Source organism: Eleginops maclovinus, chromosome 8, assembly GCF_036324505.1.
Source record: "Eleginops maclovinus isolate JMC-PN-2008 ecotype Puerto Natales chromosome 8, JC_Emac_rtc_rv5, whole genome shotgun sequence".
Taxonomy (NCBI): domain Eukaryota; kingdom Metazoa; phylum Chordata; class Actinopteri; order Perciformes; family Eleginopidae; genus Eleginops; species Eleginops maclovinus.
In genome coordinates this window covers 9,734,744-9,755,035 of record NC_086356.1, presented here as the reverse complement: position 1 = coordinate 9,755,035, position 20,292 = coordinate 9,734,744, and the positions used below count along the sequence as shown (strand labels likewise).

General features: G+C 40.8%; 1 protein-coding gene across 4 annotated transcripts in view; it reads right to left on the bottom strand.

Annotated features, from left to right (window-relative positions):
* Window positions 1–20,292, bottom strand: part of strbp (spermatid perinuclear RNA binding protein) — a 73,879-nt gene that overhangs the window by 24,400 nt on the left and 29,187 nt on the right. For all 4 annotated transcript variants that reach the window (XR_010166280.1, XR_010166281.1, XM_063889472.1 and 1 more), the window contains exons 3-4: window positions 7,536–7,716; window positions 188–450 (exon numbers count right to left, since the gene is read on the bottom strand). Coding sequence is in view for 2 of the 4 variants with exons in the window: in XM_063889472.1 (XP_063745542.1) it covers window positions 188–450; window positions 7,536–7,538 (266 nt within the window). In the remaining 2 variants the exon portion in view is untranslated. The remainder of the gene's footprint in view (window positions 1–187; window positions 451–7,535; window positions 7,717–20,292) is intronic.

Sequence of the window (20,292 nt, the reverse complement as noted above, 5' to 3'; positions counted from 1 at the left end):
ATATAACTCTATGCCAGAAGCAAAATGAGTGTATTTCCCCCGAAAATAAACTATTAAGTAAAGTTTGTTGTAAGAGAAAACCGGCCTCTTCCCTCAAGTCAAGTTTCAGACATTTTGTAGGCAATATGATCAGTGTATTAATACAAAATATAAGTTGCAGGTCTAGTATATATCAATACTACTCCACCTGTAGTCATCACTGGAATCCTCCGTTTCTTCGCTGGGCTTGTCACCCGGATTGTCCTCCTCTGTGCTGTCTGCTGGTTGGCTGTTCACCTGGCTGTGGGCTTCGCTGTTGGAGTGATCCATCCAATCAGAGACGTGTTTGAGGGCGCACTCGACGGTGGACACCAGCGTCTGAACGGCTTCCAGCTCTTGTGAGGAGGGGTAGATAGTGGAGTGTTTCGCCATGACATGGCGGTCATCGTTACTGAAGGAACGGAAGGACCTCTGTAAAGAACAGAAGAAGAATGAGGAGTGAGTTAATACATTTAGTGCACATTCTGATTAAATCGCTAAAACTGAAAAGTGGCCCACACACCTGTAAACACACAATACACACAGCAAGGACACAACCGGAGGGAGGTTTTCAACAACAGGTGGAGCTTTAATCCATCAATTTGAGTTTTAATCTCGTTGTAGCAGCCTGACAACACACTCCGTTTGCAAAAATACTTGGCACCACAACCGAACGGCAAAATAAATTCTAGACAAACACGGAAACTGTCCCACTAAGCGCATTTACAAATGGCTTCTTTATGGGTTGCTTTGGTGCAGACTGAACATGAATCTTTTTTATAGTAAACAAATCAATTCTTAACTCGGTGACAGCTTCCATTTAATGTCACTGACCCTGACATGCATGCACGGTCAGATGTTCACTTCAGGAATTCATCTGACCATGATCCTCAAATCCTCACTACCTGTCATATTTCAATCTTACTTTATGGCCTGGGAATTTATGTCCGCTATTAGGTTTTTTTTAGTTGCTCCTGCTCACTCTTTGGGAAATAGGAAGAAAAACACTGGAATGAGGAGATCAGGTGGTAAAGTAAACAACATAAAATAGAAGGGGCAGAGGAGGGCTGTGGGAACAGTACAGAATGTTTAAAAGGAAAAAGGACATAAAACGGTTGCAGCAGGTGAGGCTGAATTCAAAGACGAATGGAGAAGTAAAGAGATGAAGGAGAGGAGCAGGTGCAGCTGAGGCTTTTGTGATTCGCACACTCTGCAATTAATACCACCCCGATGGGTCCCTGTGCATTTATATGAAATCTCAGTGTAAACTATATGTCATCTGTTTACATCTTTCATTTTCACAGCATGCAACCAAATGGCTTTTTAATGCGAGGGAATATTTAAACATCTGACTACTGGGTATCGGCAAATGTAATGTAATGTAAAACTGATACAACAGTGAATCTTTAGTGGCCATGTAGAGAATACATCACGGGACATATAACATTTCTGTTGTATTAAAAAATTGCTCATCGATTTTGTGACATCTCATAGATCACTAGGGCTTTGATTTGAAATTGTGACGATCATTGTAATTCTGTTTGACTTTGTCCGGCCTCTTTCTTCCCTCTGTCTTGTTTTTTTTATGATATCATATCTGAGAAGACAATAATGTGCACAAGGTATTGTTAACATCATCACGAGGTAACCTTAATCTCAAGAATGAGGTTCATTTTTAATCATTAGGGGTTTTTCCAGTTTGCCAGGGAGCCTGAGGTACATAACCCACTTCAACATGAGGAAGCTGCTCTCAAGATGCTGCTTATCTACAAGAGCCACATTTCCCTTTATTTGCTACATGCACATCTACTCAAAGGGAACCACACACCAGGCATGCTAACACACCCCCACACACACTGAAGGGATGACCTTTTTTGTTGTAGTATGGATGGTGTGGCTCTAGTGCTACTATCAATCTACTCGAAATCCAAGGCCCAACAGCGAGCACTCACCCACTTCATCCCATTCCTAATTGAACTGGTGACACGCTCTTCCACCAGAGTGAGTGAGATAAAGCTTTTAACAGAATGGAGGACAAGCACTGCAGCATCACAGCCTGTGTAGCTCACTTTGTATAGTGGCACAAATGTTCAGCAAGTTTTCTTTTTAATCTCTGCTCCTGCTGGGACTCATCAACAATTGAGATACCTGAAAACTATTTTCCAATATTGAAATTCCTCATCCTCAGATCTTGTTATGATCGTCATTATATATGCAGTTTATATCTCCATTTGACATTTTCAGACAGTCAATATCTTTTAATTTAAATCAGTTTATATTCATCAGTGTGATGAGGCGTGTGTCTAACATTATTATACAATAAAAAGAGGCAACAAAACGTGTTAGTCACTTGTTAGCAACTGCTGTTTTTATGACACATTCACAGGTGGAGAAGTTACTGGTGTATTTCAAGTCATAACATAAAACGTGCAAATCTCCTCAGCTTGTGTTAACCACAGACCTTAATTCTAACCACAAAAAACCATTGACTTCCAGATGAGGTAACAGGAAGTGGTAAAATGCTGTGTTTTTCCGGGTTTAAGGACTCATCACTGCACCACTATATTGAACCATAAGTAATGTATACTGTCTCCAACTGGTGTTCTACCTCTTCCTTTCATAGGAAAACATTATTTCGGCTTCAGCCAAGGCGATAGCAGTAATGCAGTAGTGTATTTTTACACTTGTGTGCCTTCACGGAGCAGTGTTTAACAGACCAACAGACGCAGATTTTATGGGCCGTTGCTAATGTGAGCTTCTGCAGCTATGAACCACATTGCAACGAGGGTCCGTGTATCAGTGTGTGTTTGTGTTTCAGTATTACTTGACCATGGGGGAGTTGTTGCCCAGCCGCTCTGATCACCATGTAAATCAGAGCAGTTAAGGAGGACTCACTGACAGGAATCGACCCCCCTAGGGCAGAGTCTGCCCAGATAATGTTGCAGGCATTTAGACAAGTGACGCGATAAGTGAGCTAATGCGGCCAGGATAGAAACTGATGCAGGATTTCAGAGTTTCACACCAATTTTAGAAAAAGGTTGAGTGGAAATGTCACGGCAGCCTTGAAATGTAATGCATGACTGTGTGTATTTCATAACACCTCTCAAAATGAACTAAATTCAATACGGAAAACAGCACAACATCTCCAAGAAAAAAAAAGCGTGTGACTGTCCTTGGATCCACTCTGACCGGCACATAACCCAGAGGTCAATCACACAGCAGGCTCTCCTGTTCTAGTGTGCATGTGTGACTGAGAGGTTGGTGAGAGCGATAAGACATAGATCTCTATCCAGATGCCTGTAACAAACCCCAGTGTCACTAACCAACAAAATTAGATTGTGTCCGATTTCAGCTCGACCCTTTGAAGTTAGCTTCCAAGGATAAGCTTCACTAAAAGTGTGCATGAAGCAAGAAGTACGAGCAGTTAAGACCCTAACACAGGTTCTTAGAAAGTCAACAGTTTACCTATATTGTTGCCATATTGTTAATGTCATAAGTAATCTAAATCAGCCTCTTTGTGTTCATTTCAAATTATCTTACTGCTCATATTTCCATATGTCAGCAATTAACCAATTAACAGAATTTTAATTTAAGGAAAATTGTTTACACATTCACTCGAAGCACCTTACTGTTTCTTTTAAGTACTTTACTGATCCAGAGCGATAGATTTACATTTTGGAAATGGCAGTGTCAATTCAGATTGTTAGCATAGTTCAAAATCTAGCTACAAAGCAATTTAAATCGATACAGCTCAGACACCCATAATGTATCGATAACATTGCAAGGAACCATATACGAATGATACAGAATCTGTACACTAATGGAAAAAACTGTTTCCTGTGATTCCTCCCCTCTAGAAACAGACATTTACTCATATAGCTGGTAAACCCCAGCTGTCTGCAAGCCACCAGCACACTATGCACCTTGTGTGTATATGTTGTATGTCATTGTTGTATAGAGCTTTTAGACTACACACTTACCAATTACACTCCATTTCATGCTCCATTGAGGTCGTCCGGCTGGCAGGCCCGCGTTACATAACCACATTACACAGCATTTACAACTCGCTGTGTAATAACCTAATGTGCACACGTACCAACACAATAAAAACCTTTAACATATCATAACAAAAACCCCAAATCATTGGTCACTAAATATAAAAGTATGAACGACACATGCACATAAAACCCATACAATCAATTCCTCACAGTGTCGTACACACACACATGACCTCTATCACTGCACCCCCCATCCCGAGCTTGATGCCCTGCAGTGAAAGCATTTCAGTTCAAGGTGTTGTGGTTCGACACGCACCCTGTCAATGCTTCAGTTTAGAGGCTGCAGAATCCAATGACTCCTCTCTGTTGCTGCCCGTCTCTTTCACTCTTCCTGTCTTTCTGTGGCCATCTGCTATAAATTACATGACCCAGTGCCAAGGACAAGAGTCACTGGTATGGTGTCAGCTTTGACTGGTATCTCCTAAACCTGTTTTTTATTTTCATTTTTACAGAAATGTTCTATTTTAGAGCACCCTTTAGGAGCATTGTACTGTGAGTGTGTGTTTGTGCTAACGGAAAATGCCTGAGGTGTTTGTGAGCTTTTATTTTTAATAAGTCATGTGCCTAAAGTGCATACCAAGTGCTTGGGTGACAGCACACGCTGCAAGGTATTGTGAAGAGAGACTGAGATGCGATGACAGGAAAAAGCTTCAGAAAGTAAACAGAAGCTGTGAGACTGAAAGAAGAAGATGCAGGGATATAATGTCAAACTGGATTTTAATATTTATAGCCAGCTGCACAAAGAAAAGTTTGTTTTAACTAACAACACAAGCCCAAACACTCTTATAATGTTTATTCCTACACTGAAACCCAGAAAAACAAATGGCTGTTTATACCACGCAAAACTATATTTCAAATGTCACACCTCTGTAGCCTAACATGAAACCAAGTAAAGTTGAAGGATAAGAGAACCTTCAAAAACCCATCAAAAAAATGGATTGATGGAACAAGCAACTAACACAAACAAAAAAACTGTCTCAGTAACATCCAGCCGCCTAGGGGAGATTGCATTAAAAATTCATCCTGAGATTTATCTGCGCTCTGCTTGGCAAGCCGACCCGACACACTCCGCTATCCTGTTTTATTGGGCTCTCTCTGACTTCCTTGCGCTGTCCTTCAAATTACCACATGATTGTAGTCACACACACACGCATGCCCACAGAAGCAGTGTAAACATACATCAAAATAAATGTGAAAAACTGCAAAACTTAGAACAGGCGGTCCATGTCAAGACGGACCTCTCAACTGCCCGTTTTTAAACATTTTCAAAAAAGGAAACACGACACAAGGCAATATACAACAAGTCATTCCCATCTGCAAAATGACCAGACTGTCATGTTGCAGCATCAAAACATTTCCTGTAATGTCTGCTCATCAATCCAGCTGCTTACAAACAAGCCTCCCAGTCTACAGCGCCAGGTCTAATAAGTACACAAGGAAGAGACTTTATTAAACACAGCCTTTGCCCTCTTTAATTTATCAGCATGGTTTCAAAGGTTTATGGTCTGCCTATAAAATATTATGACCCAACTGCTAAAAGCAGATGAGCTGACATTACATTGTTGCCACCCATGCTATTAATAGCAATAGGGAAATACCAGAACACAATAAAATAAATGATGTCATATGAGAAGAACGGTAAAATGTCTTAAAGAAATATGTTTTCCCTATTTAACAAAAGCGTTTGAAACCGTGCTGAATTGTTTTTCTTTCACTAAATTGTACATGACATATGTTATGAAGTATTTTATATTCAACATAATATGAAAAGCTGAACAAAAACATCAAAATTGTTGTCTTCTCTAGAAACTCAGCAGCAACTAATGATGACATGATAAAAAGACAGAGCTATTCAACATCCCAGACAGATACAAAATAATCAACCCAAAATGTGTGTGTGTGTGTGTGTGTGTGTGTGTGTGTGTGTGTGTGTGTGTGTGTGTGTGTGTGTGTGTGTGTGTGTGTGTGTGTGTGTGTGAGTCAAGGGAGAGAGTAAAGACACAGAGAGACACTGCGGGCATGTGTATTCATTAAATGCAGAAAGCTCATAGGAAAGTCGATAAAGAAGCCGTTTGGAGTATTGTGCGGTTTGCGTGATGACACCCTTGCCAAGGTCATCCACAGTATTTGCTGCATCACAATAACTCAGGACTAATCACAGCACTGTGTTTGCAAGCTGCACATACACATACACACACAAACAAACTCAGACTGGTCTCATTACCCTTGGTTATTTATGAGCTCAACCACGTGCACTCATCTGCGGTGTCCAGCCTCAGCACCTTCGGCAACATCTTGTTTCCTCTCAATCATTCAGTTTTTCTCCCCTTTCCTCCTCCCTCCATCCCCCTATAAACCACTCTTCCAATCTTTTTCCTTTTTCCCACTCACATTTCCTCCTTCCTCCTCTTGTTCTAGCGCTTAATAATTCATCTTCTGCACTGCTCCCCCTCAGGGAAAAGCTCCCACTGTCACAGGCCAAGCACATTAATCAATCCCTCGTCTCTCTCTCTCCCTCTCTCCCTCTCTCCCTCTCTTAGCGCTTCACCTCCGTCTTTCCCTCATTTCTCTGCTTCACACTTCTCTTTTGGCTTCCCATATCCTCCACGCTTACATCTGTCATGTTTCTGTCCATCATTTTATGTTTTTATGGTCTTATCTGCCCCCCCACTTGTCATTCTCCCCCTCAACTGCTCTCTTTGATCCTTTAAAACGCCCTCTCCTCCTTTTTAACCACACACTAGCTGCTTTCCTGCATCTTCTGCCTTTTGAAACGTGTTTTTTGCTATTACATAAGATTTTAAAAAAAGAAATTCTATGTAAATTCATATTTTGTGATCGTGCACTAGCAATCCTTTTTATTAAACTCTAACAAATTGCAGGAGGTTTAATTACACTTCATTGAACTTTGGAAAAAGATGTAGAAAAAAACTAATTAATTGACTTTGGATCAAAATGTAAAGGAAAAACATCTCGAAAAAACTGACAAAAGTTTTTTAAATGATCGGGTTCTGTTTTTGTGTCTTTGTTCAACACCACTGTCTTCTTGTGTTTCCTGTAAGTCTCCATTGTCCCCTTTCCTCCTTCTCCTCTTTCCCCAATGTTGACATCTAACCGAAGCCTTACTCAAGTCTGCACATGCTCTTATCCGGTATCTCTCTATCTTTGGCACACACACACACACACACACACACACACACACACACACACACACACACACACACACACACACACACACACACACACACACACACACACACACACACACACACACACACACACACACACACACACACTGTTGTTGTGTCTAGAACAAGGCCTCTGCTTGAACTGTTACACCCTGAAGTCTGAAGATTATTTCCTCTTAACTCTATTTTGGATAATTCACCGACATTCAAGCAAGCAAAACACCACAACACAGGCATTCACACACACACATACAGACAGAGAGTGTATTACCATGCCTGCAGGAGGAGTGGTCGCTCGTTTCCTTCCTTCTGACGCCCTGCTCGTGGAGTTGCTGGGCAGGTGGTGGGGGTGCAGAAGCAAGATTACCGGTCAGGATGTTGCCGTCACGCCGTTTCCGCTCCTCATGGGCTCCCCTGTCCTTCTGGCCACCACTCTACGAGAGGTTCTTCTTCTACAGAGATGGAGAAACAGAGAGAGGAGGGGGAGAGAGGGATGAAAGGTTGATAAGTGCTTCAACAACTATAGGAGGGAGGTAAAGGGGAAACTGCAATTCTGTCCCTTTTTTTTCCAAATCACAAGGCACAAAAAATGTAAATGTTCATTTAATAATTGAGTAAATGAATAATGCAACAAAATACTTGAAAACAAATGAGGAAGACAGCAACATTAGAGTTATCTAAACAGCATTAATGGCAGCATTCAACCTGGATATTTTTTTCCCTGTTACCCCCAACCCCTCTCTCCAGCTCTCACACACACACACACACACACACACACACACAAGGTTTACTAAGCATGGGCGCAGTCCCCGTCTTTGAGTAAAAGATCTAATAGAATAACTGATCAACCCATGTGGAGATAGACATGTGGGCACACACACTCTTACACACACACACGGCTTCATTCATTTTTCATGAGCTGGCAGGGTTTTTCGGGAGGGGGATGTGATACAAACATGTGCTTGTTTTCATACACTGGGATACACACACACATACACACACACACACACACACACACACACACACACACACACACACACACACACACACACACACACACACACACACTCACACACACACACACACACACCATTGTACATTAAAATTAGATATAAAAAGAAATATAGGATGCCAAATGAGTGGGTCATCAAATGTATATAGAGAACACAGGATTACGTTTTGTTTCACATATAGTAAGCATAGTGTAAAAATAATTGCATATAATTAGTATGAAGGAAAATGCTCCCACAGTAAGCCTAAACAATAACAACCATTAATGCAGATTTTCGATAACCTTGTAGAATAAGCAACGACAAATGGAATACCATGTGCTACTTTGGGGACTGGGTAAATATTGGGTTTAACGATTGAGCACTTCTGATTCAGTAGAACAGTAGCAAGGGGCGGCAGGAAAAAAAAAGGGGACTGACAAACTTCAGAGCTGGAATTGAAATAACAATGTTTAGTGCTTGGCGAGAGCCGAGCCACTGTGCTTGTCCCTCTACAATCTGTGACAGTATTAGCTCTAACCTTATCTTTCCTGTGCTTTAATTCGTCTCAGCAAATTGACGTGGCAAGTAATACTGAAAACAGATGTAAAGGATATATACAACTCAGAACACCTTTATTCATTTCATATATGTATATGAGAAATATAAAATGTGGATGTAATAAATGTGACGTCATCGGTTGGATTTTGGACTGTGAAGAAGCCTGTAGCCATCTTGTTTTTTTTGCAACCAAAAGGGACATGACAGGGTTTAGCAAAGCAGAACTGACACTAAACTTGACATTTTTGTAGGTAGTGTTATTTACTTATAGACTCCTATACAATCAGACCAGTTCATGTGCCCGATGCTGACCTTTTCAGACCCAGTGGTTGCCGCTTGATGCAACCTCGAACTGCGATGAATATACTTATGGCTACTACCTTTAGTTCATCTTAGGGCTCTGCTGAGTAAACTAAACATTCTGTGTTGATATGAAAAGAGAAACCAGTTTTAGCAGTGCGGAGAAAGCTGAGGTGAACAGATACACGACGTTCCTATTCACAACATGAAATGTCAACAGTTTTCACCAATGACAGTACACAGATGCATCTGTTCACACTCAGCCCATTGCACTGACATATATAGAGTGTGCATGTGCTCAGACAAGGTAGGAGATGGTTTAAAAAAAAGGTCTTCTAGATTCAGGGTTGGCTGCTTAAGCAGGTGTGGTAAATATGCAGCGGTTGCATTTTTTGAAAACACTAAGACCAAAACCAAAACAGAAAACTAATTATGGAGCAAAGGTGGGATTTGAAAATAAAAAGCCTTTGTGTATTAGACAAAATTGTGTTTCTGTCTAAACAATATATTCAAAAAATTAAAAATGGCAATCAGTTTCCTCAAAATATTCGGGTTACATAAAATAAAGACAGAATAAAACTAAATCCTCACTTTAAAGAAGCTGAATAATGCACATTTGTCAGGTCTGCTTGAACAATGACTGAAACAATGAACAAATTATCTTAATAATGACGCTACGCTTTCTGTTGATGTGGTAATGCGGGGCGGTGGTGGCAAAGTGGTTAGGGCCTGGGAACTGGAAGGTAAACAGTTCAAGTCCCCGAAAGACCTAGTGCTACCGTGGTGTCCCTGAACAAGGCACCGTTCCCTACACTGCTCCCCGGGAGCTATACATATGGCAGCCCACTCCTAACACTATGATGGGTCAAAGGCAGAATTCTCGAATTTCCCCACAGGGATTAATAAAAGTACATCTTTCTTTTTCTTTTTCTTTTTCTTTAATCGTTTTAAATCTAGAGATATCCTCCAAAACGTACACCACAGTGCCGGAGCCTTGATACTGTATTGGAGTTTGATTTGCAAAACCCATCATCTCTGAGTAATTCAACATCCACTGCACTGATATGGGATGCATTTGACATCCATGGGGCAGAATCCAGAAGAAAGTACACATTCATTCTTAAAAATACACTGTGTCTCTGCTGTTCAACCATGCAGAGCTAGAACTTGAATTTTTCCTTTTTTTACCCTCCACCTCATAAATAAACTGTATCTTTAATGTGTTGAGTATCATCACCTTGAGACTCTTAAACATACATCCAGGGTGTTATCAGGATGCTGTCAGGGGACAGAAAAGATGAACACATGTGTGATTGTCAGTCTCTCCTGGAGTAGACTGCTGGGGGATTAAACTGTGGTAAAACAGCAGCCTCTCAGTGACAGCCCAGTTGGATCCAGTACAAGAGAGGGGAGAGATAAAGATGCAGTAAGTAGGTATAGAGCGAAAAATGGGAAGAGTTGTAAATGTGCATGAACAGGACTAAGTAGAACGAAGAGAGTGGGCTAAAGAGCGAAACTATAAGAAGAAAAAGGAAGTGGTGTAAGGGGACACAGGGGAATTGGATAAACAACAATGGTTGATATTGAGCTGCCCCCTCGGGCAAACAGACTCCAGCAGAGGCTGCTCCTCATTTTCTCTCCAGGCCTCCCCCTCTAAGCCGCTGGACGCTGGGCTGCCACACTGGCAATTACCTCTTCAACACACCTGGCAGCGACAGGGCCTGTGTCAATGCACACATGTTTTGCCAGTTACCTTACAGCCAACACTCTGTGCCTGAGGAGGGAAAGCTCTCACCCAACATGGCTTGGCCACTTAGGATAGCAGGCAGATGATTATAGTGCACGCACACAATCACAGACACAGATACGAACACCCTGCCAAGAAGCATAATAACAACGTGCCTGCCCCCATTCGATTCTCATTATAAGAGCAATTCAGTGATAAACAACAACACCAATCCCCCCTCTTTGTTTCTGTCTCATGGCACTTTCCATCCAATTTTGCTTTAATTAAACTCATATGTTCCCAAATGAAAAATACAGCGTACATAAAAAATAGACTAGAACTAAATAAGAATGCTGATATTGTCTGAATCAAAGATTAATGGGTCCTAAGACTATATCACTATATGTGGCGTACAGTAATCCCACCCTGCTCCATCTCCAACTGGCACTGAGGGCGACTGAGGCGACAATGTTTTAACATGAATTTCTGCTTTACCGACTGCAGCCACCTGCTTGTTCATAAAGGCCCTTGTGACTTTGTCTTCTCTGCGCTCACAATGACCAATTATTTCATCTCGTCCTACATCCACCCTCCATTTATACGTCTCACACTAATATCCATTTTCCACTTTACTTTTCCTCTCTTTTTCACACCATCATGGCGGGTAATTAATGTGTGATTTTTTGCATTTTTCTTCAGAGAAGGAGAGGAGAATGGATGGAAACGAGCAAAAGCCCTGCCTCATTAACACTGGTGGCAGCCCACCAACATGTGCACACACACACACATGCATGCGCACAGACACCATCACCATCAGCTCAATTTGGTTCCATATTATTGAATATATTTTTCCTAGAAATTTATTCATGAGGGAAAACACACACACACACACACACACCTGTGCAGCATCCTTCCTGTGCAAGACTTGGTGATAAAATCCCGTTTTCCCAACAGAGATGAAAGGAATCAGGCAGAGACAAAGAAACGAGGGATGGGAAGTGAATGAAAGATGAAGGAGAGATAGCAGAGCTGGGGAATTTGCTGAGATGGCTCTGAGCAGCAATTTACACCTTTCTCATCTGATAACCATCACATGAGATGAGCAGTGGAAGACACGGAGTGATGGGAGACAGAGGATTGCCAGAAGCCAGAGAGACTGTGCTGATTAGTGTTAGAAGGGCTTATTTTTCCACAATGCACTCCCTTTCAGAGTTTTAAATATCTGCTTTATATTATAATTGTCAGAAGTCACTCTGAAATATTCTGGGCTGATGTTTAATGATTACAGCACGGTTGGAAAGGTTTCATCTACCAGCCACCATACCAGCAGGAAACCAAAAATCAAGACATGCTCATTAGTTCACCAGTCAATGGAGCTCAGAATAATGGCTAGTTATATACCAGAATAGCTGGAAGACGAATCCAACATAACAGCCACAACAAAAAATCTGATGGCACCTCATAAAACTATGAATTGTTAAAAACAAATTTGTCGTTTTTTTAAGGAGGTTTAAGATAACCCAAAAACTAATGATCTACCGTTAATAAAAAACATCTGTAGTGTGATTACAACCGAGAAAGCCTTGGGGCTGACCCAGGGAAAAGCTTCCTGTAACAGTTTTTAGAATACAAGATCATCTCGCATACAAAATCCACACAGAGTTACAGATTCAGCAATCTATGTTTTTCACTATTATTCAATTGGAATTATCCAACTGATGAATAATAAATCCTTTATTATATAAAAAAAAAACAAAAAAAAAAACGGCCATCAAAATGTCATCAGAGCCTTCAGTGATGTTTTCAACAGTCCTCAATATTTAGCTAACCTTGGTTTGCAATAAATCTTTCCTGTCATCTAATAGAATAATCTACTAATTATATAGGTGTTAAATGTCCTAATATAAACAATTTGACACTTGTGTGGTCTAAAAGTCTGGCTTCTATTATTTGGTATTCCTGTACTGCATATGCTAATGCTAATAAGCTAATGAGATTTAGCACGCATAATGATCTTGCAGCTCTGTGTAATAGATTTTGCCATGCTGTCACATGTCACACTCTTCTTTTTCTAAACCAGTGACTGTACAGACGTCTCTATGCACTCCAATGAAGCAAGACCTACTTCGAATCTAATCTTGAGCAGGTGTAAATATGGCTGATATTTCTGGCAGCAAAGCCTGTGGGTTATTCTGAAGTTATTTTAAAGCCCGGCTGTTGATTTTTCTCTTTCATAATTATTCCTGCGTATGGTATTTTTGCTCTCATGAATGCTTTTTCTCACCAAAGCTATTTGGGACCCATCATGTTTGAACATTCATCCTACACCTGAAAAGGCTGTTTGAGAGTGTGAGTACCCTCTGTGTTTTATTTTTACTGACTTGTGTGTGGCTGGCTCCTTGTTTATGGTGCCATGATGTTTGCATCTGGGAAAACATCTGCAAAAGTGTGTGGTAATGAGCTGGACAAACACGGAGATCAGCAAACGCAAATAATGAAGCCCATAGGAGAGCGCAGCGTACAATAAACAGAGTGGATGCAAGATCACGCTCCTATACATCTATCTAAACAGCTTTGTTTTGAAGAAGCATGCATTGTGTAAATAGGTGCTGTGATGACTGCGATGCCTGCTTTTTCTCTAATTGGGTAATACAGAAATACAGACAGACAGAGAATGATGGAGATGGAAGTGGTCGGAAACACAAATGATTCAACAGGAATAGAGAGGATTGCTGGGACAAGGAAAGGGAGAAGGACATATATTGTTTTGACTGCAGAAGAGATTGCTAAGAAAAGCTTCCGCTTGTTCAAAGGAGACAGAGACGAACTACCGCAGAGTCTCTATTCTCCTTGAAAATGCAGATTCTCTTCAAACTTCCCATTTCCGTCAAAAACTTCACTTTTCATTTTTCTTCTTCAACTTTACAACATCTATTTAAAATACATTTCCAGTCTTTCTTTAAACATGTTTTGTGCTACCGAAAGAGCAGTTCTGATGCCAGTATACCCAGCATGCAGATGTTAATAAACCAGACTCAAACAGAAATCGCATTACTTTGAGTTTGAGCAGGCCTGGAAATGACATGGTCAAGTGTCATTCTTTATTGCCACAAGAGTAACGGAGCTCAAACAAATGATAGCAGTTTTACTGATAATACATTTATGACCTATGACTTTAAAAGGCATAAAAGAAGGTGCTACTGTTTGTATAGAGTGCAGCAAACGCTACCTGCAAGAGAAAGGATTTCTGTGAGAAGGCATATTTTATCAGCTATTATGTGAATACAACAATTTAGATAATAGAAGGTTGAGAATCCTGATTCACTTGTAACTTAAATTGTTGACAATGTGATACCAAACATTCCAGTTATTTGACCCTGAGTAGTAGTAAGAAGTATTTTCTTTCGGATAACAAAACAGAGAGAGAAAAGACAATAACAATGAGCAGGATATTTAAGTGAACATTATATTAGGGGCTTGATAACAAAAGAACCAAGTTAAGTTAAACTGAATACAAAGAGAGGAAGTGCAACACTTCAAAGGGAAACATCTTGGTTAGACACAGTACACAGTACTTATACGGCCAGAGGCAAAGGTGGACCTAGTTAAACTGTGTGTCTATGTAGACATTTTATTCAGATCTGAAGGGTAGGTCCAATGTTGTGGAGGCTGCAGTAAGCAAAATGCCCTGCAGCCAACGTTAGGGGCTTTATTTCCCATGTCTAGTAAAGCCCCTTGCTGAACTGAGTGTAAGGTTGCCTTTGCTGTAGTTCCCAGAGAGGCATGCTAGCTCACGAACAAGACACGTCTGATTGCTTGCTCACGAATTGCAGGAATAATCAGCCAATCCTCAAGTGATGAGAGGAATGCCTGGCCAGGACTGGTGACAGGACCACCTCCAATGTAAGACGGGTGATACCATGATACTCCTGGGTACAAATGCAAAGCACATTTCAATGTACCCACAGAGCATTTAAGGTGAGCTAAAAGGGGTAAACAACATATTGTAAGGAAGTTCATGACTTTTAAGAACTGTATTAGACAACACGCGAGTATGACATCCTGTTTGTGAACAAGAAACAACACGTAGTAGAAGCTTTCACGTCTGAGTTAACAAATACCTGAACCACAATGATAAGATCGCTCTGGATTGTTTGTCGAGAAGGATGGGGAAAAAACAACCTCTTGCAGCATCCGATTGATGAGATTTGAAAAACCAATGATGGGTTTTGAACGAACCAGGAAGAGCAACTAACAAACAAGCAATGCTAACCTAGCTGTAGATTGCAAGGAACAGAGAGGGGGAGTGAGAGTCTCTTTTATATACAGTAAATGTAAAGGAAGTGTTAGTGGTAAAAAGGGAAGCTTGTAAACCCTCTTACTAGTCATAAAACTAAAATGCTACAATAAAGTGACACATTTCGGCCAAAATGATTGTTCTCATCGGCAGAAAAACATGTACAATGTACAAAAAACAGCCTCAATAAAGTAATACATAAGAGGAATCAGCGTTCATCCGCTCGTCTTTTATACACCATACATAGTAGAGACATAAGGCAGAAGTGACATGCTGTAGATATTGTCTGCATTATGTCTCATTAATGCAGAATTATGCAGCAGATTCAATACATGCAGAAAGGATATTGAAATAGAACACCGGGGACATGGTGTCAGGAATACACTGCATGTGTGTAATGGTGACAGTGGGGGAAGTGTTGTTGTCTTCCCTTATTTCTGTTACTTCCTAGTTCTTAAAGCCATCTTTCTCCATGTCGATGTTTCCCCTTCTCTCTAATTTGTCAGATTGTTTTATGTATTCTTTCCATTTTATTATCTATGCCCGCTCTCTCCAACACTGCTAATGTCCAGCACATGGCATGGAGATTAATTAAAAGGTGTGACAGCGGGCAGAACATTGCAAATTGCAACCTGAAAACCCTGTCAGTGATCGGCCCATTAAAACATCACACATTCATTTTAAACACGATGGCTCTCAATTCCAGTGCTCAGAAAAAGAAGCCCTGCTGATTTTCTTTCCAGTCGTTTCTAGATTACACTTGGGAGCCAAGCTGAGTGCAAATTAATACATCCATGCAATTTAACATATAGTGTGATTCAACACACCCTGGGTTTCTGAGTTTGTGCAATGGTGGACATGACTGTTGTTGCCTCTTACTCATTGATATTTTCAGGAACACGAGGAACAATCCAATTTTAATGACCACATTTTGTGAAGATAAATGTCTAGGATAGATGGATATATCTATTTCAAAAATAGGAGAACATGATTCTCCTCACGGTGGACACACACACACTCCTCTGAACACACACACACACACAAAAGCAATTACTTCTCCTACGGACTACCAGGCTGATTTCCCAACTGATCTAAACTTATGCACCTGGTCTGTTCCAATTTATCTTAGCCCTCCTACCTCCTGTTTTCCTGCAGTTTTATTAACGATGTTCAGTCTATCACACGCAGTATGTCTGGTATCATATTTGGCTCGGTCTATTACGTTCCATTTTGTTTGTCACCCTTATTTGTTTATGATTGTTTATCGTAATCTCCCGGCATGAGCTTGTGGAGAGATCAGACCTTTAGTTGGTGTGCTTTCTTTTGTGTATTTCCATTTGTCCTCAGCCAATCTTGAATACTACTGGCTAACCGGGTTCTATTGATTAACAATGGTTAAAAAACGTGATTCATTGACAGTTTTAAATTAAATTACAGCGGAATCCTCAAGCCTCATAACTGGGTGATAGTTATCAACAACTGCTTTACAGGCACATTTTGGCCTAATGGTGTCTCAAATAACAAATAACATTTGGATCCATTTTTAACCAAAGCTTCTGCTGATTATTTCCAAACCCTGTACTTTTTTTTATTAATTCAGGCTAGGCATGCCACTAAATGAATAAATTACTGTGTTTGTTATCTTCGTTGCCATCTTGACTGTAAGGAAGCTGGCAGGGACAATTGAGTGTAATTCCACCCTTTTGTCTGAAAGAGGAAAAGGAGACACGCCTGGCAGAGATATGACCTCTATTGAAAACATGTTTAGAGTTTCTTTGCGAACAAGAAGCTTACGTTTCAATTAGAGTTTTTTAGCATCAATATTTTCTTTATAAAGAAAAAGAAAAGAAGATGCTCAATCTGAAGACTAGTTTCACTTGGGCCTGAATAACACTCTTCGACCTTTAATGATGTCTTTGCTTCTTTGAAAGGGTACAATCAAGGAGTGAGAAACCACTGACGTATAGAATGAAGCCTGAAGCAGCTTACATATGCAGGTGCTCTTTGGTATTCTAATCTATATCATCAGCAGGTCAAGGTTGGGTCAGTCATTGAGTTTCGTTATCATTAATGATGTCCTTTTAACTTATTTTTTTAACCATTTTACTTGTAGGCATAGATGTCTGTGTAATCCTGTCATCAAATATTACTCTTACTTGTAGGTAACAGAGCTTCGTGGTTACTGCTCACCTTGAGAAAAGCCACTATGTTTCCCTGCATATGTTTTTGAGTACTACACTGTGGTCAGTCTGAGTCCAGGTGCAGGCCAGGTCAGGTCAGAGCACAGAGTATTAATGAGGAGGCAGAAAGCAGAGGAAACGCTGATGTTGCTTCTGTGTGGGAAATAGATAACATTGACAGGGGAGTGTAACTTCCCTCGGTCGATTATTCAAATGTAGAACAGCTGTAGGCGTAGTTACTGCTGACGTTGGAGACAGACTATCCACCTTATCAATCAATTAATCAATCATTTTATCAATCTACATGATGTGCTTGTGCATCCGCAAATTTAAGTAATTTCAAGATTACATTACGTTCCAATTAGCTTAGCATTAGTCATCTCAGACACGCCTGTCATCTCAATGGAGTACATTACCTTTAACTGCCATACACACACACAATTGAGCACTGTCCTGCGTCAGCATGGGGAATAAATAGACTATCACTATGCCAGAACTGAAGTGTGTGTGTGTGTGTGTGTGTGTGTGTGTGTGTGTGTGTGTGTGTGTGTGTGTGTGTGTGTGTGTGTGTGTGTGTGTGTGTGTGTGTGTGTGTGACTAGCGGGCTCCTGCTGTGCTGATTTCAGCAGGAACAGATGGTCCTGCCAGGGCTCTGCCGAGACTCCACAGTCCATGGTCTGTGGGATGACTTGTGAACGTGCCTACAGAGTGTGTGTGTGTGTGTGTGTGTGTGTGTGTGTGTGTGTGTGTGTGTGTGTGTGTGTGTGTGTGTGTGTGTGTGTGTTGAATATTTTTACCGTTAATCTTCTGCACTACTTTGCATATGACCGTACACAAACACAGCCCCATTGACACTGATGGTTGCAGTGTAAGTGATATCCTAGTGGTCTTTGGCCTAGTTGTCTGTTCCATTGACACTTTGCAACTTAATCCTGCTTGAAAGGCTCTTCACTGCTAAGCTCATGTTTGCAAACACACAAAGCTGTCACACCCCCACCCCTTTGTGTGTGTGTTTGTCTGAGCAGGTTTGTGAAAATGTAAGTGGTTTTAATCACATAACAGCAGCTGTCAAATTTAAGCCAACAAAATATATATGAGAGTGGGTTTTTGCTTCATCCTACTGACCCTATTATCTAATATTAACACCCACACATTAAAAGCAAACAAAGTCCCTATTCCGACCGGGTTTAAAGTGTCTTTAGTGATCCAATTACAAGTGTACAGTTGTAAGTACATCATTTCACACCAGGTATTAGAATGCGTCTCCAGTGACAACTTGTGATCTGATCGCACTCTCCCGCGCCATAGGCAAATAAACACACGTGTCAGGAGTTTATTATCAATTCAAAGTAAATTATGACTGGCGTGTTGTGTATAAAGATCTGTTTTTTCGTGTTTCCGCCGCAGCGGCGCCGGCTTTAAGCGCCAAAAAAATGAGATTAACCTGAGCAATACCAGTTCATGGCGAGTACAGCGAGTACAAGATGTAACAAGCAGTATCGCTAAGCAAAGTGACTAGAACGTGACCACACACTTATAAACACTATAAACACACTTTATAAAGTCAGGCAACACTTACCAGGCTCAGTGTGATGCTGTTTATTTTTACCTTACTTCAATCTCCATCCGTTCAGTGTTATTGATCATTGTGAAGAGCAGGCAAACATTTTCCTGTTGTTTTGTATAATTGGATCTATCGGATGGAATCAATACATGGGCTACACAGGTTGCCATCAGAAGTATAATCATAACTCGGCCTCTGAGTGGTGGAAATACAAAGGATTCTACAGGCTAGAACCAGAAAAGCGCCAGAAAAGCAAAAGATCAGACCTTGAACCGGATCCGGTTTGGTGGAAATGAGGGAACACTTCTGAAAACACATACACATCTTCCCGTTCCATAGGCAAATAAACACACGTGTTTAGTATCAATTCAAAGTCAATTATGACTGGCGTGTTAACTCAATGCCAAACACAAAGGATTATCAGCTCATGTTTACTTCACCTCTCTCCTGTGTCAAGTGTGTGTGTGTGACTGCCCTGCACTTGCTGAAGCAGGAAAGCAGAGAACCTATGAATGTTTTGAAAGTCTCAGCAGTGTTTTTACAGTTCTTGTCATGTTCGGTCGAGCTGTTTCAATGACAGTGAGAATAAACATCCTGATATTCTGTAAAGCTACTGAAATAATGAGTTTCAAAGCTGAGGTTAAGCCATAGTTAAACAATCAGAGTCAAACAGGGTCACAGAAAGATCAGAACGGGTCTCTAACATTTATTTGGATGGAACTGATTTTCAGTAGCAATGTCTATGTTGTGAGTATTGAGTGCAAAAGGACAGCTACAGTGATCCAGATGTGGACTAATTCCCTAATGCGCTTCTACTCCACAACACACACCAGCAGGCATACACACTCTCACACACACACACACACACACACACACAAACACACACACACACACACACACACACACACACACACACACACACACACACACACACACACACACACACACACACAACAGCTATGTTAGTGCTTGATCCTGCTTGGTGCTTGATTTTCATTTCATAAGAGCAGTAGTTTAGCGTGATATACAACGAAAGCCTAATCACATTGAAAGATAGAGTATTTTTAAGAAATGTATTTCACATGATGACATTATATTGATTTTGGGGCGTTCAATAAACATTGAACAACTTCAGTGACTTGTGAGGGTGCATCCTGTCATTCTGTCTCTTCCTGTTTGTCAGTTTTCACTTTCCTGAGCTGTTGCCTCGCCTGTCTGCCTCACGGTTTTCACTGTTCAAACAGCAGGGAAAGTCTCTTGAATACAAATGGCTTCCTCCTTCAGCTGAAATAACTGAATTCATGGACTTTTCAAAGTATCGATTTCATGAAAAATTCATCAGAAAAATAAATGTTATTTTTCTGTACTCATCCATAATTTTAAATACAGTCCTCGACTGGCAGTAAAAACA